The sequence below is a fragment of the Myotis yumanensis genome, unplaced genomic scaffold, assembly GCF_028538775.1.
Source record: "Myotis yumanensis isolate MYYU_CA2020_CCGP unplaced genomic scaffold, mMyoYum1.0.hap1 SCAF_5, whole genome shotgun sequence".
Classification (NCBI taxonomy): Eukaryota; Metazoa; Chordata; class Mammalia; order Chiroptera; family Vespertilionidae; genus Myotis; species Myotis yumanensis.
The window spans coordinates 71,697,178-71,720,590 of NW_027223756.1; the positions used below are offsets into that span (position 1 = coordinate 71,697,178).

Consider the following 23,413-nt stretch of genomic DNA (forward strand, 5'->3'; position numbering starts at 1 on the left):
GGCAGCAGCCACCCGCCTGGCAATAGGGATGGTAGTCACGAGGACTTCAGTGATTAGAGCAGTGGTTCTCAACCTTGGCTGCACATTAGAATCACCTGGGAATCTTTTTAAAATCCTGATTTCTGGGCCTCATCCTCCGGAAATTCTGTTTCTTTGTTACTAATGCTGTGGCCCCATCCCATAACAAAGAAACAGAATTTCAGGAGGATGAGGCCCAGAAATCAGGATTTTAAAAAGATTCCCAGGTGATTCTAATGTGCAGCCAAGGTTGAGAACCACTGCCTTAGATTGTCTGGATTTTGCTGTCCACCTCAATAGCAGCACTACCATCAGTGTCATGGATCCTCATGCACTACTTGGTAGAGTTTGTAAAGTCATCCAGACTGCAGGGTACATCTGAATTCTGGTTCCAGGCAGATATGGAAGATACAGAGTCTGCAAGACTATGCTCTCGACCACTGGACGTAGCACAGCAAGGACTTATGCTGGACTCACTCATACTGGAATACATTTCATTCAACCCTTCAAGTAATGATTTAATTGCTAATCATAGAAGGCTTTTACTTTTACTCGTAAGTCCTTTGATGTATTCATTATAAATACCATTTTACATAGAGAGAAAATAGATGCACATTTCTCAAGGTTCGAAAGATAGTAAAATAGGCACCAATTCTTATTTGTTTCTAGATAAGGCATGCACCTTATCCTTCCATACCTGAAATCTCTAAAGACACAATATGGTCAGCTTTGTCCCAATTTAGACAGATAAATGGAGAGATGAACTGAAACCTCATTTTGTTTTTGCATTCTAAATTTTTCTTAGGGGCTTCTGTGAGAAGAAACTTGCCCTCTGAAATTCCTTCAAAAACAAGCTTGCATTAGTCTCCAATGCCATTCATAGGCAGCACAGTTAACTTGCTCTTGTATTAAATAATCATCCACATGAAATGACTTAGGTATGGGCATGTCATAATCAAATTATGCTTCTTCGTTATGGCCCATAATCTATTTCAGTTGGAAATCAGAGGAAAAATAGTATGATGGCATGTGTAAGGGATAATTCATTATTCTGAGCAACTTACTAGATATCCAAGGAAAATAACTGAATGAGACTTTTGCTTCAATAAACCTTCAAACAAAGCCTTAAAAAAATCAACGCTCTTCTACACAGTTCAAAGTGTTTTAGCATCCTTACACTTTCTGTTGGCAGACGTTTATACAAGTCTGAGAATGTTAAGGAGAAGAGACTGGCTAAGGAGATCAATGTTGTGAGTTGAATTGCCTTGTACTGTAATAAGCTTCACAGCAAAAAGAACCTTATTCAGGGAACATTAACCCTAACCTCAGCCAGAAATCTCATTTGGCAGCTGCAGTGAAACTTGTAAACGAATAGCTCGATGCAACCAACACTTGTTTCTTCAACAAGTGTTTATTGAGCACTGACTGCATGTAAGGCATCCGGCTGGGCATCTGGGAGTGTGAGGTGGTGTTGCCAGGTAGAAAATAAGTGACATGGGAGAGGTACCAAGTGGTGTGTGCCTTCAGAAGGGGGATCTATCATATCCACTTGAGTTGCATCTTGAGAAAAGGCAGGACCCATATATCGAATATGTGAGAGGGCAAAGGAAAGAGCATCATCCACTGAAAGAAACTGCGAACTCCCACGGCTTATAACAGATCTAGCAATAACTTCATTGGTCTAGAGCAGCGGTTCTCAACCTGTGGATCACGATCCCTTTGGGGGTCGAACGACCCTTTCACAGGGGTCACCTAAACCATCGGAAAACACATATGTAGTTACATATTGTTTACAGTAGCAAAATTACAGTTAAAAAGTAGCAATGAAGCCCTGACTGGTTTGGCTCAGTGGATAGAGCGTCGGTCTGCGGACTGAAGGGTCCCAGGTTAGATTCCGGTCAAGGGCATGTACCTTGGTTGCAGGCACATCCCTGGTGGGGGGTATGCAGGAGGCAGCTGATCGATGTTTCGCTCTCATTGATGTTTCTAACTCTCTATCCCTCTCCCTTCCTCTCTGTAAAAAATCAATAAAAAAAATATATTAAAAAAAAAAAAGAAGTAGCAATGAAAATAATTTTATGGTTGGGGGTCACCACAACATGAGGAACTGTATTAAAGGGTGGCGGCATTAGGAAGGTTGAGAACCACTGGCTAGAGCCAGTTTGCATAAAAGAGCATATGGGATGAAGAGATAAATTAATGTCAGATAGTGTAAAGTTTAAATCCTAGGTGGAAAAGTTCAGTCTTTAAAAATTCCCAGTGGGCAATGATAAACAATTGAGTCTTTTGAGCAGGGAAGTGACGTGACAAGAATTGTGCTTTAGAAACATTATTCCAGCAGGATCCTTTCATGGAATTCACAAGGTCTGAAGTGCTTTATAAGCCTAAGACATAATTTACGTTCTTCACTGTGTTGACATTTGCACAGATGGTGAAAAAACAATGGTGGGTAAAAGTTCTGGTGCGTTAGCATAATTAAAGGCAGTGGCCCCAAACTGCTGGCGGTTATTGTGCTCTTTAGCGCCATATATCACAGCAAGAACAATGCACTTTTATTTAAGAATGTTCTTGATCCTTGATAGATTATTTTATCAAATTTTGACCCTTATATAAATAACTTTTACAATTCTGTGTGTCAAAATGGGAAATGCGTATCAAGCAAGTCAGCTGCATACTATACTATGATAATTCTTTTAAGGAAAAGCACCGGCATGATTGATTTGCATGGTAAACCCGCTGGTTTTTCTTGAAACACCATTTTCACTTGAAAAAAAAAACAAAACAATAAAACACACCATGTCTGGCAAACTGTGGATATTGTGATTAGGTCTATGGCAGACCATTTTCTTAAAAATAAAGGAAGTGAGTGAATCTATCACACCTAGGTCAACGACTGATTTGTTGTCAATGATAGATTTGCACTTTCAAGTCATAACTAGAATTTTAAAAAAGTTATTATCCCAATACTTAAGGATTTTTTGATGAGCTTCAAGGTGACATTAACAAATGTGACCTTTCAATATGTGTGTCAATGTTTGGAAAATATGAATAACTCATTAAGCTACCATTTTCTAAATGACCAAAGCATGATGTTAAAAATCATGCATAGGGCCAGGCCAGTGTGGCTCAGTGGTTGAGCATCAATCTATGAGCCAGGAAATCAGAGTTCGATTCCCAGTCAGAGCACATGCCTAGGTTTCGGGCTCTATCACCAGTGGGGGGCATGCAGGAGGCAGCCGATCAATGATTCTCTCTCATCATTGACGTTTCTATCTCTCTTTCCTTCTCCCTTCATCTCTGAAGTCTATAAAAAGAATCATGCATGGGTAAAAGATCCATTCAAAGTGCAAGCTAGAGAAGTGGATTTTAATTTACAAGAGTATAGAGAATTCATTGATTTGGTTTCCAATTTCACATGCAACTAACCTTTAAAGAACTACCACCGTCAGAAAATAAAGATATTTGTGTGTTACGATGGATTGTTTTGTGTGGGTTTTTTGGTGTGTTTTTTTTTTGCATATTACAGAATTTCCTTCTTTTAAAGGCTGAATAGCATTCTTTTGTATGCATATACATTTTCTTTATCCATTAACCTGTCAATGGGCTGATAGGTTGTCTCTGTACCTTGGCTATTTCGAGGAGGGCTAATATGCCTTTTGACATGTAGTGGTAGTAGGAAGTAGCCTTTGTAGATTGGCTTCTTTCACTTGGTAATATGTATGTTGGTTTACTCCTTTTTGATGATCCTGATTTCAATTATTTTGGATAAATGTCCAGAAGTGGGATTACTGGATCAAATGGTAGTTCTACTTTTAATTTTGCAATAATAGGGATGAACTTTGAGGATATAATACTAACTCAAATAAGTCAGTCATAGAAAGATGAATATTGTGTGATTTCACTTATATGAGGTATCTAAAGTAGTCAAATTCATATCATCAGAGAGTGGAATGGTGGTTGCCAGGGGCTGGGGAGAAATAAATGAGTCAACAAGCATAAAGTTTTAGTTAAACAAGATGAATAAACTCTAATGACCTGCTGTTACAACCTCATACTTACAGTCAACATACCGTACTGTACACAAAAAATTGTTAAGAATGTAGATCTCATGCTACGCATTTTTAACACAATAAGATGAATTATTTTTTTAAAAAAGGTTTGTAAATCAGAGCAAAATAATCTGAAAGAAAATTCCTTCACCAATTTGTGCTGAAATGAGGATTCTAATTTACTGAAATATTACCTCTTATTTATATTCCTAGTGGACCATTGCCAAAAAATGATAACTTTTTTCTTTGTCTTCTCAAGAATGCAAACAAACCTTTTCAAAAAAAATTTTAATTATTTGTCAAAATTAGAAAGTAATTAAGTGTGTATTTAAATGAGAATATAATGTTAAAGAAATTTTTAAAGTTTCCAGTCTAAGCCACAGACAAATAACTTATACCGCAGTCTTTGCTTATATAGCTCATGTCACTAGAGTAGCCTTCTCTGACAATCATATAAAATACTTGTCCTCCAATTAGCCTACGGTCACCCTTTCCTCTTTATTTTTCCCCTAAAACTTATCTTTGCCTGAAATGGTATATGTTGATCAAGCTTTAATTTTATTTACTGTCTTCATAGCATCCTAGGATTTAAACTTTATTCTGTTTTGGTCACTGGCATGTTTTCCAGTACTTAAAATAGTATGTGGCTTATAGAAGGAGCTTGATACTACTACACACCTATTGGTATGTACAAAGTCCAGAACAGCACACCACCAGATACTGATAAGAATGTGGAGCAAAAGAACTCTTTCATTGCTGGTGTGAATACAAAAATGATGGAGTAACAGTTTAGAGGTTCCTTACAACAGTAAACATACCCTTACCATTACATCCAGTAATCATTCCTTAATATTCACCCAAATGAGTTGAAAACATGTCCACACAAATTTATAACAGCTTTATGCATAATTGCCCAAACTTGCAAACAACCAAGATGTTCTTCAGTGGTACATTCAGACAATGGAATATTATTCAGTGCTGAAAAGGAATGAACTAGCAAGCCATGTAAAGACATGGAGTAAACCGGCATGCATATCACCAAGTGAAAGAAGCCAATCTACAAAGGCTACTTCCTACTACAACTACATGACATTGTGCAAAAGGCAAAGCTATGGGGACAGTAAAAAAAAAATCAATGGTTACCAGGGGTTTGGGTAGGGGGAGGAAAGAAAGAATAGGCAGAAGACAAAGAACATTTAGGGCAGTGAAACTAGTTTGCCTGATACTATAAATGGATATATGCTATTATAAATTTGCCAAAACTTAGAGAATTTACACCACCAAGAGTGAACTCTGATGTATGTTTATGGATCATAATAAACGTACCACTCTGGTGTAGGGTATTGATATTGAGAAAGGCTGTGCCTGAGTGATGTGATTGGAAAATCTGTACTTTATGGTCAGTTTTGCTGGGAAACTAAAACTGTTCTAAAAAAATAATGTCTATTTAACAAACCAAATCTCATCAATAAAGACATTCAAATATTACAAATAAGAAAAAAATAATATTATTGAAATGTGGCCCTGGATTCAATTTTACCGATCTATTAATTTAACAAATAATTACTGAGTGCCACTCCATATAAGTACATACGTACTTTAAGGTGCTAGAACCAAAAAATGACCTGGCTCCAATCAAGACGCTCATAGCATAGTGGTAGCTGACAGTAAAACAGATAAACTGACAGACTGTGGAGTCCTACAGAAATAAGCAGAGAAGTTGATGAGAGCTCAGGAAAGGGTCCTAACCTAAACTGAGGGGCAGAATCAGATAAAGTTAAAGGGAAGACTGTAGAGATGAGTAATGATTATCCAGGTGTAGCAGGGCTAAAATAGATATTTACCATATTCAGATGTGAAAAATGAAAGAGCATTTGTTTTCAACTCCTTGAAAATGCATCTAAATATGACACCTCCATTCCATCTGATTAGGGTGTACTTCAGGGACAGCAACTCAAATTGACCAATTGGAAACGACAATTTCTTTCTGGGAGCTTAGTCTTAAGGGAAAATGTTCAGTCTTTCAGGATTTCTCTTTTTCTTCCTTTTTTTCTTGTCAAGAAGCCACTTGGTTATAAGAAGGCTAACCAGACATCTTTGCTTGCCAAGAAATCCCTAGATTACTTCTTTCTTCGTGGTCTCTCTGACTTAATTTTTTTTGCTGTTCTAATTTTTTTGCTGTTTTATAGATTAACTATTACTGTTAATCACTGTTTTAAAATACATCATTATTGGTTTGATAGATCTTCAATTTTACTTCTAGGTTCTCCCATGGTATAAAAGAGTCTGAGACTAATTTAATGTTTAAATGTTAGGCTAAATCAATAAAACAGCCAATATCAACAATGGTCCATATGTTGTTACCAGACCCTTTAAATAACAAAGAAACTAACATCATTTTCAGGGCAGCTAACTCCTGATCTGAGTAGTGGTAGAAGTTTTCAACTTTGTTCCCCCTGCTGGCCACTTGGTGTACAAAACTGAGACATCTGTGAAGTATCCGTGAGTGCCAGTGTTGTGGAAAATTACGTTAGTTGTAAGGCTGAGTAGTGCTGCCATGGACCGGATAGAAAATAATCCGAATGCTTTGAGATCAACAAACATGTATTTATTTTATGATTGGCAACACTCACATTTTTGTAAAAAACCCTTCAGGCAGCAATGGGCTAAAAGAAATGAAGGTTCATATTTATTTAAAAATTAAGCACCGAGTTTACATTTCACAGGAAAGTTGATGGTGAATGTGCAACTTGAACATTTAACATTCATGAAAAGGGGCTACATGGATAGCATTATCCACGTAAAAGCCAAAAGGCACAAATGAGCTGAAAATACATCAACATTTATCTCAGAATTTACAGTCCTTTAAAGAATACTGCCCAAAGATGATAATTGGATATGTGCTTTTGCAGGGGGAGCATTTGCATGTCTATAATAATAAAAGCATAATATGCTAATTAGGCTTTTTTGATATAAAGTTTTCTTGGAAAAGTGCATAACAGAAAATTTGCATGCAATTAAGTAAGATTAGTCTCATTCCCTGCTTCAGAGAGAAAGTTGGCTAAATTAATTTTAAATGAGTTTAATTTTTAAATTCAAATCTTTAATCCAAGTATGCTTTTGGAATTGCATTTGTTGAAGATAAAATACCCGATGCCCTTGTAAATCCTATTGTAAAGTCTCTCCTAAATTCATTTAAGAAGTTTAACATTGAAAATAAATGTCATTTATTTGTGATGGAGCTGAGTAAAATGTTTGTTGGAACTCATTATTGTGTTACAAACTATGTTCCTTGTAAATTAAAAAAAAAAAACTATGGAGCTGCAATATTTTTGGAATTAGTTGTGGTACATTTGATTTATTTTATATTCATAAACTGTTACATTCTATCAATTGAAGAGAAGTTGTAGCTGTTAAAATTTACAACTTTTTAATGTAAATACAGACTAACTAAACTATAATTTTTGTGTGTGACAAAGCTGATGTTAAATTAAAATTATATCTCATGACACAACATATTTTCTCTATTTACTGCTTGTCATTAGTTAATTTTTTTAAAAGTTTGACTATTTAAAGAACTATTTGTAAATATTCTGGAACTCATCATTTTATAACAATGATGAGTTCCAGATATATTTATGAATATTCTGATTATATTCTGTAATGTTATTGAACTTTTGGTAAACGGGTTCTCTAAATTTTGGTTGCATTGTTCAAAATAGGTTGGAAATATTTAATCAAAATTATTTTATAAATGGAGCACTAAATTTTTAGATTCTAAAGTTTTTTTTAGCAAGTAGGATTTATTAAAATGAAGTTTCTAAACAGGAACACATTGAGATTAATGCCTACAATAGAAAGGGAGAACAATGAGGTCTTAAATAATACATTTACATTTTAAATTTAAGAATTGTGCTATGGAATACATTAGCTTAAGGGAAGATTATATTGATGTATTGCTTGTTTTTAACTAGGTAACATATTGAAATGAAATGAAATTAAGATGACACATTTCCTAGCATCTAAATTAGCAAAGAATTTTAAAATATTCCTAAATAGAAGCAACTACTTTGATTGAGTAGTGTTCCATAAACATATTTGTTGCTAAACAGTACTCTTATTCAAGAAAAAGACAGTATCTATAAAAATATATGGGCTGAAATAGGTTACCTATTTCAACAAAAAAGTTAAACCAAACTTTGGAATTATCAAATATTTTAGCTATATAGATTATTTTCTCAATTAAAAAATGTATAGTCTACACAGTAAGATCAATTGCCAGTATGAAAACTTTAAAATATAAACATTAAATAATCATTATTGAAAGAAATGATTGCAATAAAGATACAGACATGCTATGGTCTTGGGTAAAAGGACTCATTATTGTGAAAATGTTATTCTCCCATAATTAATCTACAATATTAATTCAATTTAAATAAAAATCCTGCCCTAGCCAGTTCTCTCAGTGGTTAGAGCACCAGCCCTCTGACTGAAGGGTACTGGGTTCGATTCTGATCAAGGACACATACCTTGGTTGCAGGCTTAAACCCCAGCCCTGGTCAGGGTGCGTGGGGTAGGTAACCAATCGATATGTCTCTCTCACATTGATTTTTTTCTCTCTCTGTTTCTCCCCCTCCCTTCTACTCTCTCTAAAAATCAATGGAAAAACATCCTCAGGTAAGGTTTAACAAAAATAAAGTAAAAAATCCTAACTTAATTTTCAACTGGAAATTAATCTGAAGTATAAAAGTGCATGCACAGCAATGGCAATTTTGAAAAATAAAAAGTCAAGAAGCAAGAAAGGGAGAAATAAATGGTGATAGAAGGAGACTTGCTTGAGGTGGTGAACACATAATACAATATACAGATGATGTATTATAGAATTGTACATCTAAGACCTATATAATTTTATTAACCAATGTCACCCCAATAAATTCAGTAAAAAAGAAAAAGTCAAGAAGCAGACCTGCCTAAAAAAAGGACAAGTTATATAAATAAAGCTATGGTGTTTAAATAGCTTCAGCTTTGGAGCCTCTGTACCCATTAGGCAAATGGTACAGAACAGAGTCCAGAATCAGACGCATATATGGAAATTTAAGGTAAAAATGACATTTCAAATCATATGGAAACATTTTTAATAAATGTTAATGGGGAAAATATCTACCTTCTTACACAAAAATGCAGTCTACTTGTGTTTAAAATGTAAGCACGACCTGTGCTATAAAATTCCTGTGTTAAATATATATTTTAGTATTTTGGGAATATGGGAGGCATAATTGATTAAGAAAAAGATTTTATGATATATATTTATATATTTACAACCCTCCGTAGTATGAAAGGTATCATAAAGTTAAAATTTTGAGGACATATACAAAAATAACACATATAAATAAAAATGAAAAGATAATCTCATATAAAATCAGAGAAGGTTTAAACAGAAAACAGACTGAAGAAACAGTAATGGTCACTAAGTATGCAGAACAAAGAAAGGTCAACCTCAGGGAGTAAAAGAGTAAAAGACACAATGGAATACAATTTTATAGTCATCAGATTAGAAAAAATAACGCCTTTAAATCTGAAGCAAGATGGCCATGTTAATATGTTTTGTACAAAATATTTTTTTAATTATATATATTTTTTAATGGTTGAAATGTCTTTTATATTTATACCACAGAAGGAATATTAAAAAAGGGGTCAGGAAGCAAATTTGAAAGTGGATAACAGTGAAGAGGATTTTGAGTTGAGTTTCAGTTGTTTGTTTATTTTTGTTTGTTTTTCGGTTTCTGGTGTTTAAATTTTCCAGTACAAACATGTTGATTTTTTTAAGACATCACTCAAATGTATTGTATTATCCTTTTAAAAATCCAAATGATCTGTAGTCATTTTAAAAATAGCTTAAAAGACTACAAAAGTGAAAAAGAGGTTATTGCTAAGTACTTTATATCCTGAGTAGTATAGTATAAAATAAATACTCAAAGGGAAAATTGTGTGTTGCAAAATTAAGTTTAAAATTAGTTTTCAGGTTTTTTAATATTGTAGATTCACATTTAGTTTTAAAAGTGAACTAGAATCCTATTTGACCTGATTTATTCAATTGAAAGAGAGAGAGAGAGAGAGAGACACTCTAAGATTTCTGGTTTTGACCCAGCTTGCAAATTCTTATGTTCTTAACTAGCAGCTGGAATTTTAAAAACAAAAGGAAGAAAATGCTCAAACTTGGCACATGCCTGCTGATTATTGCCAGGAGAAATATCACTCAAGTAAATTTTATTGACCTGACAAGGAACAACTGCTATGTCAAAATGTATTTAATTAAAACATTTTTATTCATAATTTACACACTTAATTTGAATAAATTTACCATAACCAGGTTGTTATCTGTGGTTTCCTTTACATTATAGGCCTGCTAAATTATCTTTCTAGTAATTGCCCTTTCTCTAAAACTCTCTGGTGTAACTAACCTATACTCATTATTCTGCAAGTACTTTGGATACATATCTCTTTGAAAACCTAAAACACTTTATTATAGACTGCAGATGTAATCTTTTTCCCTCTTTCTCACAGACAATGGTGGACATATAATTTGTGACTTAACTGCTTTTTTTCAAATGACAATTACACTGAAAAATTTATTCACATTTCTCAAAACTTCACAAAATTACCACACATTGAACATCCAGTGTTTTAAAGTTCTTATGAGAAATCTCAACTAAAATCAAAAGATGACCAGATCATTTAATGAGGATTGGATGGACTTCTGCCCTAGGAGAGGATATCAGAGGGCTGTCTGAGTGCCTCTTTGGAATAAACTCCAGCTTATGGAAAAACATTGTCTGGCTACCAGAAGGCTGGAGGTTCAGATCTGCTCACATTTATGAAATAATTTATTTCATAGACCTAAACTATAACAAACAGACTCTACAAGCCAACATCAGTTTGGCAATATCTAAAAGTTGTGTAATGTTTTGAGTAGAGAATAGAAAGGCACTATAATAATCTTTTGACTGGCCTCAGGGTATTTTGATGCCTGATATTTCAGGATAACTAATTATTTATAAGGACCACAACATAGCTAATCCTTGGGAAGAAAGTCCTGAATAATATTAGCAAAAAGACCCACTTCAAATTCTTATTTCCAAAAGATTTGAAGAGTATTATTACCAAATAACAGAAATTTTAACATGACTACATAAATACCAGAGAATTAAATTATAAATTTATCTTCAAGGTGAAATATTATAAAATGTCTTTCACTGCAATACATTCATTAAAATGCAGGAGAATACAATTCTCTTTTTTATCTTATTTTAATTTTCTTGTTTTCTAGTAGTTTACTTTCATCTTGACCTTCATTACAGGCAATTCATCACATTATTTTTGTTTACTTGCTTGATTTTGTTTTCCTCCTGACCCTTTATGTAAACACACCATGGTTTCTAGATGCTCTGTTTTTAATTTTGCATGTCAGATTTGTGGTCTTGTATATTTAAAGAATTTCTTGAACCCTAAAGTTAAGGCAACTTTTGCTGTCATCTAAAATGTAGCTCACTTATCTTACAAAAGAGAAAACTGAGACTCTCAAAAATTAGTGGATCTACATAGTTTCTTAATGAAGAATATAAACTTATGATGCATTTTCCTGAATTAGTTTTCTTACACAGAGCGCAGCAATGGAGCACATAGTTTAAGAAATTATTGAGATTGTACACTGGGACCATCTCTGGGAAAGGCACTACCCAAATTTTGGAAGAGCATTCTCTGGAAGGGTCCTTTGAAGTAGCATGCAAATATGAGAGTTGGGGAAACTGGGGTTATTTGGGGAATTAATTAAGGAAGAAAAAAATGGTGACAGCTCTGAGCAGCAAAGAATAAATGGAAGGATCACAGAAAAAAAAAAAGACATAATCTTATTACCAATTATGCTGGAATATTAAGGTAAACCATATAGTCAGCAAGATATTTGAGGAATTCTAATGTTACCCTTACAAACAAGGATCGCAAATAAAATCCTGCCCAGAAATCAGGATTTTTAAAAAGATTCCCAGGTGATTCTAATGTGCAGCCAAGGTTGAGAACCACTGCACTAGTGCATGTTGCAGACATTTCTCAGGCCTGCCCTTTCAGGAGTACATAAAGGTATGCTGTCCAATTCTCTGGATAATTAACTAGGAAAGATATGGATCATCAAGTTATAATTATGGACTGAATCTTGCAAGATGATATTTAACTGGGGCAAAGGCAAAATACTTTGCATTCAGTTAAGCAAGTCACCTGGGTAAACACGGAATGGGCCACACAGAACTTAGTTGTAGTACTTAGCCAACTGCAAATGGGGTCTCAGTCGAGAGTGTTTTGTAGCTGCCTCTAATGTACGAGTAATCTTAGGCTGCCAGTCACAGAATGACTGGCACTGTCACCATGAGGGTTGACCCACACTGCATGTCTTGGTTTAGGCCAATGTGTGGAAAGACATCCAGCCAGGCGGGAATAAGCAGAGGAGAGAACTGGAGGTCTTTTCATATGAAAAAAAAACACAAATGAAATTTGTATATTTAACTGGGTATATTTAACTTGCAGAGCTTACTTAAGAATACCAGAGTCACAATTTATAAATATTTGGAAATCATCAGATAGATTTCAAAATGACTGATGCTTGTTCCAATTTTGTGAGCTATTAATTCATAGCAGTTTGCTCAGTCCACTTCTTCATTGTGTAATTTTGGGAAAGGCACTTAACCTTCCTATACCTTAATTTGCTGAAATAAGACCTATCTCATTAAGTTGTACTTATGATTAAACCAGGGACTATGTGTGATAGATATAAAACTATGGTGACATCAACTTTTTATAAGACTTGTAACTATATTGTGTTTTCAGTATATTGTCATATGGTTATTTAGACTATTTCATAATGGGCACAAATTCAACCTACCAAGAAGGGGACAGATTGGGAGACAATGGTCATGGTGTTAAGTAGAATGAAATAGTTAATGTTTAAGTGAGGACTGATTTTATAAGTAACTAGTGCATTAATGAATATTTTTGTTTTGGAAAAACTTACCTTCTAATCAACATTGTAACTGCGGAGGCTTAAGTAATACATACTCAGAAAACAAGAACTGTCTGTATCTCTGACTATTCAAGCAAAAGGCACAATAGTATTTTGAATAATATCTACGCTGTATAAATTATGAAAGAGCTTGAATAACAGTACAGATGATTAGGAAATAATCATTGCTCAAATCTATCATTCGCCTTAACTAATATTAGCATAAATTCCACAGTAACCAGTCAGTTGAATCATATGTAGTTTTGAAATGAATCTGAAAAATTTAAAAGCAAAAACCTCCCATCTCTCTTTATCCAAGATGGGGTTTTTATCCAAAGCCCCATCAAAGCATATTTTGAAAGGTTTTTAAAATTTTTGTCAGAACTTTATCTTCAAATTAACCCTTAAAAGTATTTTTTCTATAATTTTTGGAATTTAGGCTGTTCTTTGTTGAAAAAGTCCTTTCTACACCAAATTGTTTTCTTATATTTGCTTTTGCAACCTGAATAATTAAATGTTCTTTAACTTTCTCACACGGGTGATGTTTTCCTTTTTTTGTTACCTACATTCCTCTTTAGATAATAAATACATAATTAGGTCCTTTATGAATATAGTGATAATTTATGTATATCCTATGTCATATTTGTCCTTTAATAAATAACAAAGCTTTATTATGACTCTAAAAATTATTATGCAATATTCTTCCATGATTAAAAATATCCTCTATTTCTTTTTATCATCTAGAGGGAAAACTTGCTCATCTAGGCTGACACAAATAAAAGGCTGAAAATAAATCTTTAGGGTTTTTTTCTTACCTCTATTCCTGCACACTGACTTGCACTGTATAGTCTAAATCATAATATAGCTGTTTCCTTCCCTCGTAGATTAGCTATTTATGAAGCAACCAAACAAGATGCATTTATAAATAAAACTGTGATGTTAATGAACATTTGTCTTTTGAAAAGATAACCTTCTGTTTTATTTCATTCATCCAATTTAAGAATATCATGCCGTGGATGCTGACCTTGAGTAGACTAATAACAACCTACTCCAGAGCAGGAAGGTTACTGATCTCTTTAATATTTAATGTACCTTCTCTAGACACGTCACTCAATTTTACATCTTACCAATAACAATTGCACATGAAAATTACATAGTGTTTTTTAAAATTAAATAAAGCACTTTGTGAAAAGCATGACTTCATTGCACAATTCCCTCTGTAGCATAACAGAGTTAATCTTTTTATTGATATTTTATTAGGTGATATGAATTTTGAGGCTGCAAGTTGTCATGGTAATTGGCCTGTGTATTTTCTGGCTGCACTTGAGAGTAAAAAAAAATATTAGAAGGAAAGAAAAATAAATGAAACTAAGACCATTTCTGCACACCCAAAAGCAAGCATTCACTGTATTTATTCCAGAATTCTTTTGTGAGGTGGAATGAAGAATGTTCTAGACCAGAGGAAGAAATGGTACATTGAACCTCTAACTTTTATAAAAGTGGTCAGGTAAAACTTTGCTGAGATTTGAGGATAAAGCACACTGTGGATCAGGCCTTTCGATTTGATAAAGGAAATGTCTGAAACTGGGACAAACAAATGGAGCCACTTTCCTTCTATTGGCTTCAGCAGAATTCTCGGTGATGAGAGCTAGCTTTCTAGTTTAATCTAAGCTTCGGTTTTAGTGTGATTATTTCATTTTTATTTTTAGTGGCAGCAGAATAAGTCATTATGCTAAACACCATTTGAATTGAAGTTAACAAATTTTTACTTATACTTAAATATTGAAAAAAAGTTTCCTATTTTTTTATGTTCAGTGCAAGTGCTCTGTGACTCTGCATTCCATGAGGAAACTTGATTAGTCATATCATAAAGAGCATTTTACTGTCTTTCTCTGTTTTACTCTTTCTTTCTGTTCCCCAGTTTTGCTTAAACTCAGTGATGCTCTTTTTTTGGTCTTTATTTTACATACTATCTTCAGAAATTTCATTTATCTTCATGTCTACAAGCAATATTTCTAACTTTATCTCTCTATTGTTACACAGCCATTCTTATTTCAAGCTCTATTCCAAGACACCCATAATCTAAAATAAATTTCTAATTAAATATGTATTTTCACGAGAAACATGGCATTTTAAAGCAGATGTCAGCTTCTGCACTTCTTTTTCCATGAATCTCCTGCTCTCTTCTAATTCATGTAAATGAAGCAACATTCAAACCCATGATTGAGAGAAATCTTGGCAGATTCATCTCTGTTTTTTAAAATTTTAATGGATTTGAGAGAGAGAGATAGAGAGAGAGAAACATCAATTTGTCATTCCATATATTTATGCATTCATTGGTCGACTCTTATATGTGCCCTCACGGAGAATTGAACCCACTAACTTGGTGTATAGGGATGATCCTCTAACCAACTGAGCCAAGGAAGGGAGCCTCATCTTTATGCTTAATTCTTATGGAAATCATTGAAAAAGTCTTTCAAATGTTTCTTTTTTCCCTCATTATTGTCTTGGTTCTTTGAATATTTTATTACTTTATGATGAATTTAGCTATTTTGATAGATTTCTTCTCATGCTCTTAATTAAATACTCTTTGCCTGATTATTTTTCTTCATTGTAGATCAGTGGATATGACTGGAAGAGAAAGTTGCTGAAATTTTTCTTTTATTGTTTTTAATCTAACATATTTACTACATTTCTAACATTTTTTTATTTTGTATTTTTTTATATGCAACCTAATTTTTTTTCTCCTTAAAGAGTTTCTCCAAGGTGTGCCTAGCTTCTCAGATTTTTCAAAGTATCCGCTTTGTGTTTTTATGTGATTCTTTGAATGTTTTCTTTTTCCTTTTTGGTCTTCTTGAATGGAATGCCTAGCTCAGTGGTTTTTTAGGGCAAAAAACTTCTTTGGTTGTATCTCAAAATTTTTGATTCTTAGTGCTTTGTCATTTAGTACCAAGTCTTTTTTTTTTTTTACTTCTTCTTTAAACAGTCATTTAGTACATGGTGTAAATAGTTTCCAGGCACATTACTATATAGTAATGTATAATAATTCATGTTAATATCTAGAAATTTATAGTAATTTTATATTATTACTGATTACATTGCATTTTAGTCAGAGATCACATTCTATCATGTGTTGATTCTTAGGAATTTATTGAAGCATCTTTATGGTTTACTACATAATCTTTGTAAATGCTCTTATTTGCTAAAAACAAAGGAAACTATGAGATTTCTCTCTGCAAATTAATGAATTATTCTGTTCAAACATTTGTACCTATACTTTGAAGTTATTGACTTATCTATTTTTAAATCGTATTCAAGTTATTGACATCTATTTTTAAATTGTAGTTCTGAATGCTTTATATATTTGGAAGAATATAGAAGATGTTTTCATAATCATTATACCTTATTTATGTATTATTTCTTTATCAGCATGTAACCCAAGTGTTTCTCTTATGATTTTTTCCTATAATTTATTTTTCTAATATAGAAATTATTACCTTGAGTTTTTTAAAAACATATTTCTCTAATGTGCATTTTCTGTATATCCCCCAAGTTTCTTTGTATGGTATTTTTAAAAAGTGTTTAGTTGACAACATATTGTAGAATTTTAATATTTGCGAATATCTAGCTTGAGAATCTATTTTGATGCATAGATTTAACCTTTGCATCTATTTTAATTATAATATAGAGAGCTACTTTTGCTCTCTTCCCTTGCTTTATGTATATTATATTTTTATTTATTTTCTTGTTTCTCACATTACATTTGATGAATCAGTATCTTTTTAGCTCTGGTTTGAAAGTTATTTATTCTACTTTTATTCTTTGATGTTACCCTTAGCTCACACTTTTGTTGTTGTTTGCTCATCAATTTCTGTTATAGAACTCTTCCTCTGATTCTCCCCACATGCTTTTTCTCTGTAACTTTCTTTTTCCTACACTAGGAATTAGTATCATCCAGATTTTTAAATCCAAGTCATGAATGTACACTTTTAGGAGTGTAGAGTTATTGCTAGTTTAGACAAAATAACTTTCTAAGTAAATTGCTACGTTTATTCGCTCTTAGTATTGTTCTTCTTTGTCACTTTCTCCTTTGTGCTAACAGTACAGCATTAACATGTGCTTATCATCTTTAATAGAATTATTATATTGAATAAATAACTCCTCAACTAGTTCTTGAAGTCCTTCAAAACAAGGACGTTGGGGCTTTATTTATTGTTGTAGCACCCAACATATTATGTGAAATATATTAGGTACTTGGTAGTTATTTTTCCCCTTTTGCAATCAGAATTCACTCAACTGTCAATGTTATGTTCTTTACAGCTCTTCTTCCCAGTAGATTAAACTCTTTTAAACCTTTTAATTTGTGATTTTAAGCCATTATCTAAAAAAAAAAAAAGATGTGGGTATTTGCTATGAGTTTAATAAAAACACCTTGAAAATCTGACCTCAGGAACTTCCACTTTGACAGGATTTTAATGTCCACTAGAGAAGGTTAATAAACACTATCTCTATTTTGAGCCAAATTAATTTCTAATAAAAGAGCAGGAAGTGCTTACTGACTGAAATATGAAAGGGACACTTGAGGCAATCTACTCATTCCTGATAAAGGAATTAAGAAGCAAGGGGGAGGGGGCAAGAGGCCCTGTTTTCCCTAATTGAGCTTTTGATTAATTTGGAAGTGTTCTGGGAAAGGAGAAACAATGAAAAGGTCATGTTATGTCAACACTGTCCTGCAAATTAGCCCTTTCCTTACTCTAAAAAAAAAAAAAAATCCAGAGACCCAGCTATCTCTCAGGTGCTGTTTTTTTCTCATTTTTCTTTAATAACTAACTTTCACAAATAACAGATTTTAATCACAGCTCTCACTTTCTCATCATGCACTTTTTTAATTTTTGAAATCCAGATTTGACCCTCATCATTTGAATCATATTTGTCTCTGTGATCAATAACGATGGCTTTTTTAAATTTAATTTTTTAATTACAGTTGACATGCAATATTATGTCAATTTCAGGTGGACAACATAGTAGTTAGACATTTATTTACTTATGAAGTGATCCTCCAATAAGTCTAGTAAACAACATTATTGACTATATTCCCTATGTTGTCCTCTCTTCAATCACCTTTTAAAAAACATTTCACGGCATTTGATACTGTTAAACAGATCTCCACATTCTCTTCTCTTTTGAGATGAAATGCTATTGATTTGAATTTGCCATCTATGATGACCCTTTAGCTGAAGTTCCTTCCAACACCCTCTAAATATAGACATTTCTTACGGACCTGTTCTTGATGTGTCTATTTTCCTCTCTATATTTTATCCTTCAGAAATTTCATCTTCTTATTTGAATGACTTTCCCTATGGCTTTGAGTAGTGTAACACCAGTTCTAACTCCTCCCTTTGGCTTTATACCTAAGTTTCCCAAACCTCAAATATATTAAGATTTAGATTTATCAATATTCCCTTCAGCATTTACTTCTTCATCCTATGTTTTCTTTCTTTGTCAATAGTTCTAATATGATTCTACTTATCTAAGTAAGAGCTTTAGCTCTGACTCATCGGAGCCCAGAGCCTTTACATCAACTTTGTATGGGAGCGGATGAAGGGTGTCAAAATATGCCACCCCAAAATATGCCACCCTAGTTAAGGAGTATTTGAGATAAAGGCACTTGAGAAATAGCAGGTGCAAGGAAGGCATTCTAATCTCCCCCTAAAACAGGAGCTAAAAACTCCCATGTAAAAGATGTGCTCTTTGGACCAAGAAAAAAGAAACATTTTTCAACAGGAATCAAAGTCAATAGAACTGTGTGCATACAGACCTTGTTAAAATAACTCTTATCTTCCATTAGCCTCCCCACACAGTTTAGTTATTTTTCCACAATTGCCTCTCTTTGTTCAACCTAGTATTAAAGCATTAGGTTTTGCCACTTCTTTGAGTCTTTATTTATTTATGAGGGATCCCATGTTACGTAAAACTTATCTTAAATAAATTTGTAACCTTTTCTCCTATTAATCTGTCTTATCTGTTTAATTTTCATGCCCAGACAAAAATGTTTAAGAGGGAAAGATAAAATTTTGCCTCCCCTACAGTATCAACCTCTAATGTTTCTACCTTCTACATCATTCTGCTTTGACCCTATTTTTATTATTCTTGGTTGGAGTATTATGAAACTTTTTACTTTTTAAAACATTTTTAGTTATAGTTTACATTTAATATTACTTTATAGTAGTTTCAGGTATACAACATAATGGTTAGAAAATCATATACTTTTCAAAATATTCCTCCTGATATTTCCAGTACCCATCTGGCATCATTCATAGTTATTATAATGTTATTGACTATATTTCCTATGCTGTACTTTACATCACCATGATTATTTTGTAACTACCAATTTGTACATATTAATACCTTCACCTTTTTCACCCAACTTCCCAACTCCTCTCTCCTCTGGCAACTGTCAGTTTATTCTCTGTATCTATCAGTCTGTTTCTATTTTGTTTGTTTGTTTATTTTGGTCTTTAGATTCCACATATAAGTAAAAGCATTGTTGCAAAGTGTAATATTTTATTCTTTTTTTATGGCCAAGTAGTATTCCATTGTATACACATACCTCCACTCTTTTTATCCACTCATCTACTGATGGGCATTTGAAACTGCTTCCATGTCTTAGCTGTTATTAATAACTGCAATGAGTATAGGAATGCATACATTCTTTCAAATTAGTGGTTAGGGTTTCTTAGAATATATAACCAGAAGTGGAATTGCTCCTCAACATCACTAATCATCAGAGAAATGCAAATTAAAACCACAATAAAATATCACTTCAGACCTGTCAGAATGGCTATTATCAATAAATCAAAAACAACAAGTATTGGCAAGGATGTAGAGGAAAGAATGCTTGTGCACTGTTGGTGGGAATGAGGATGGGTGCAACCACTATGGAAAACCAGTATGGAGTTTCCTTAAAAAATTAAAAATAAAACTGCCATATGAAATCTTCTTAAGTAACCTTGGTTCATTTGGCTGAACGAATATTTAAGAGCATAATACTGACCAAATCATGCTCTTGCTCCTAAATCTTGGCCTGCTCCTCACTGCCTATTGGGTAACATCCAGCATCTCTGGTTTAGTAATTAGGGCACCGGTTTGCCTTAGACTATTTTGCATGTGATTTTTATCTCAATATCTTCCCATATACTTAATTTTGCAACCAAGATACAGAATCAGCCTATTCTCAAAATGCCTTTATAATATAGATAAAAATATCTACATTGCTGAGAATCTTTTGTTGTCCTTCGCCATTTTTATTGCTAATAGCTCCCCCAACTAAAACTTGATTATTTTATTTTAATCTAATTTAGTACTTTATCCATGAGCATGCTTAATATTTAAGAACTACTTATAAAATTAACGCATTCAAATTTAACAAGAAAGGCATTATTATCAGAGAAATAGCTATTTTCAGTTCCTTATGTTAAGAGAACCCAACAGCATGGATGGACCTGGAGACTATTATGCTAAGTGAAATAAGCCTATCTGAGAAAGATAAATATTAGATGATCTCACTTATTTATAGAATCTAATGAACAAAATGAATTGACCAACAAAATAAGACCCAAAGCATGGAGGCATGGAACTGACATACCTGAATGTAGGGGTGGGCGTGGCGGGGGGGAGGGGCAAGGAGAGATAAACCAAAGAACTTATATACTTATATGCAGAACCCATGGACATGGACAATAGGGTAGTGAAGACCTGGCGGGGTGGGTGGGTAGGGGCTGGGTGGAAAGGAGTAAAGGGGGAGAAAAAGGGAGACATCTGTAATATTGTCAACAATAAATGTATATATTTAAAAAAAGAGAGAACCCAACTTAGAGGGTGACCTCATTCCCCCATGAAGTAGGCACGCCATCTAGTGACAGCTCCCCCACACTACAAACCTTGCCTCAGGCCTGCAAACCCGAAGATCCACCTTTAAATTTTCCTCAAGGAATATATCAAAACGAAACTCTAAAAAAAGTTATAACATAGTGCCTTAAGAAAAAATATTGAATAATATTTTTGTATGGCATTAAAATTAAACCTGCATACCAATTAATTTAAGGTTGACTATATATAGATAAGTTCAGAGAAACAGAAGGACCTGAAGTTTTTATGTGTTGACATTAATCAGTGATGTATTTGGATCCACTTTGAAAGAAGAAATTTTTTAAAAAATGTCTGTTACCTTGGCTGAATCTCTGATAAAGTGTGAAAAATTTCTTTTCTCCTAAGATGACATATATAACAAACCCTGCAGAGTACTCTGAATAAATATTAGCTGAGGAGCAGCATAATAGTTCAGAGTAGCATAGACTTTGGGCCCAGATGGTCTGTTGTGACAACTTTCATGAACTGGAGCACAAAACTCAATTGCTCAGAAGGACCATTTCACATCTGGAAACATGGCAATAACAATATCTTCGTTGTATGAGAAATAACATATGCTACTATTTGGTCTATACCAGGTAATCAATAACAAGTGATCGTTTGGTTTTAATGATTATTATCCTTTTACCTTTGATAATGTGTAAAGAGACATAAAACTGCTTTTCAAACTTAAAAACTATTATTCCTAGGTCCCCAATTTCTTTCTTTATCATAGCTTTTAGTGCACGTGTTGATAGACATCATGACTCTCAATACCTGGTGAGAGATACCATGCTTATTTAGTAAATATCTGACAACAAAATAAATTATCTATAGAATACATTAAAAACCTTTTATATCTACTATACTTTTTAAAGTATTCAGAAAAAGTAAGTTGTTCGTACTTACAACTCTCCAGTTGCATTATGCACGTTTGCACATCCATCGGAAAATTCTTGAGATCCATTGGACAGGAAAGTGTTAATGTCAATCTGAAGAAATTCAAAGCAATTATTCTTAAAAAAATTATGACATCCTATGAATGTTATATTGTTCAGGGTACAATTGGAAAGCAAAGTTGCTCTCGGTAGTGACTAATGTTTATTCAAATAAAATTTGTTCCAAGTTGGCTGTTCTTTATCCTGAAACAGCTGTACCTTCATATATAAATCTGATTTGGGGGGAAGGAAGAAGAGCTGTATATTGAAACAACCAATCACATATATTTATCTATCCTTTTTTTCCCTTTAGAGATGGCTATAGACGTCTAAAAGAAGTCTTTATTTCCAGAAGAGACCTTCAAAAAAGAAATCTGAGATTGAGATCGATAAAATGAACACCGAATGCCAAAGAATACACTTCCCCCAAATCACATGGAGCATATTTGAGGAGGCAGGTATATGCTGGGAATTGGAGTTCTAAACATGGTAAGTTGGAGCGCAGAGAAGCAATCCTGTGTGACAACTCCCTGTCATCTTTGTAACTGCATGAAAGAGGTTGTCACGAACATCCAGCAGTATTCAGCAGGGGAATAAACTCTGAATCTACTCCCTAGAATTATCAAGTCCTACCCTGAACTGACAATTCTAGGTGGTAGAGTGGGGTTTCCCATTGTGGGACTAGGGCATGTCACCAGGTCTTCTCAGGGACAAGTAACAGCCCTCTGGAATAGGTGTGACATCTTTCCATGCTCACCAAACAAACTTCTGATTTGGCTTCACGCCAAGTGACTTGGATGGTGTACACCAGCACTTTCCCTCTTCCAGAAAGTCTTTGGATGTAGGCATCCCAAACCATTCATCACTCTTGAATTTATTTTTCTTTTTTATTGGAAAAGTTTATTACCAAGATATCTTCAGGGATTACCAAGACTTTGTAGTTCCTGGACCTGAGAAAAATACGCCCAGATCTAATCAAACCCAAGTTTATTCAAAGCAAGTTTTTTTTCTGAGATCTCTCTGGCCAGCTCCTGTCATTGCAAGTATTCCCAGTGAAATCTGATATATTGATGAGCTCCCTAGGCAGAGTTGTTTACTTAAACTTTATGACCATAGTCAGATTACTTCACCCCATAATGGTTCAGTTTTCACCTCTCTAACATGAAGAAATAACAGTATCTGCTCTGGAGAGACGTGATAAATATGTTAGTAATACATGTAAAGAACTTTGATAAGTGCTTACATGCAGCAAACACTCAATAAATATTAGTAATTAAGGGTTACTAGTACATTCTACCACTCTCAGCCTTCCCTATCTCCCCCTCCACCAAATTATACAGGATGGGCTCATAATGACTGGATTAAATCATAAAGCTTATATAAAAGTATAAGCTTTTACAAAAGTAATTACCAGCTCTAGTAAATGGAACCACATTCTCCAAAATGGCATT

General features: G+C 33.7%; 1 protein-coding gene across 2 annotated transcripts in view; it reads right to left on the reverse strand.

Annotated features, from left to right (window-relative positions):
- Window positions 1–23,413, reverse strand: part of GLRA3 (glycine receptor alpha 3) — a 130,084-nt gene that overhangs the window by 39,792 nt on the left and 66,879 nt on the right. For both annotated transcript variants that reach the window (XM_070417259.1, XM_070417258.1), the window contains exon 5: window positions 21,934–22,016. In XM_070417259.1, coding sequence (XP_070273360.1) covers window positions 21,934–22,016 — 83 coding nt within the window. The remainder of the gene's footprint in view (window positions 1–21,933; window positions 22,017–23,413) is intronic.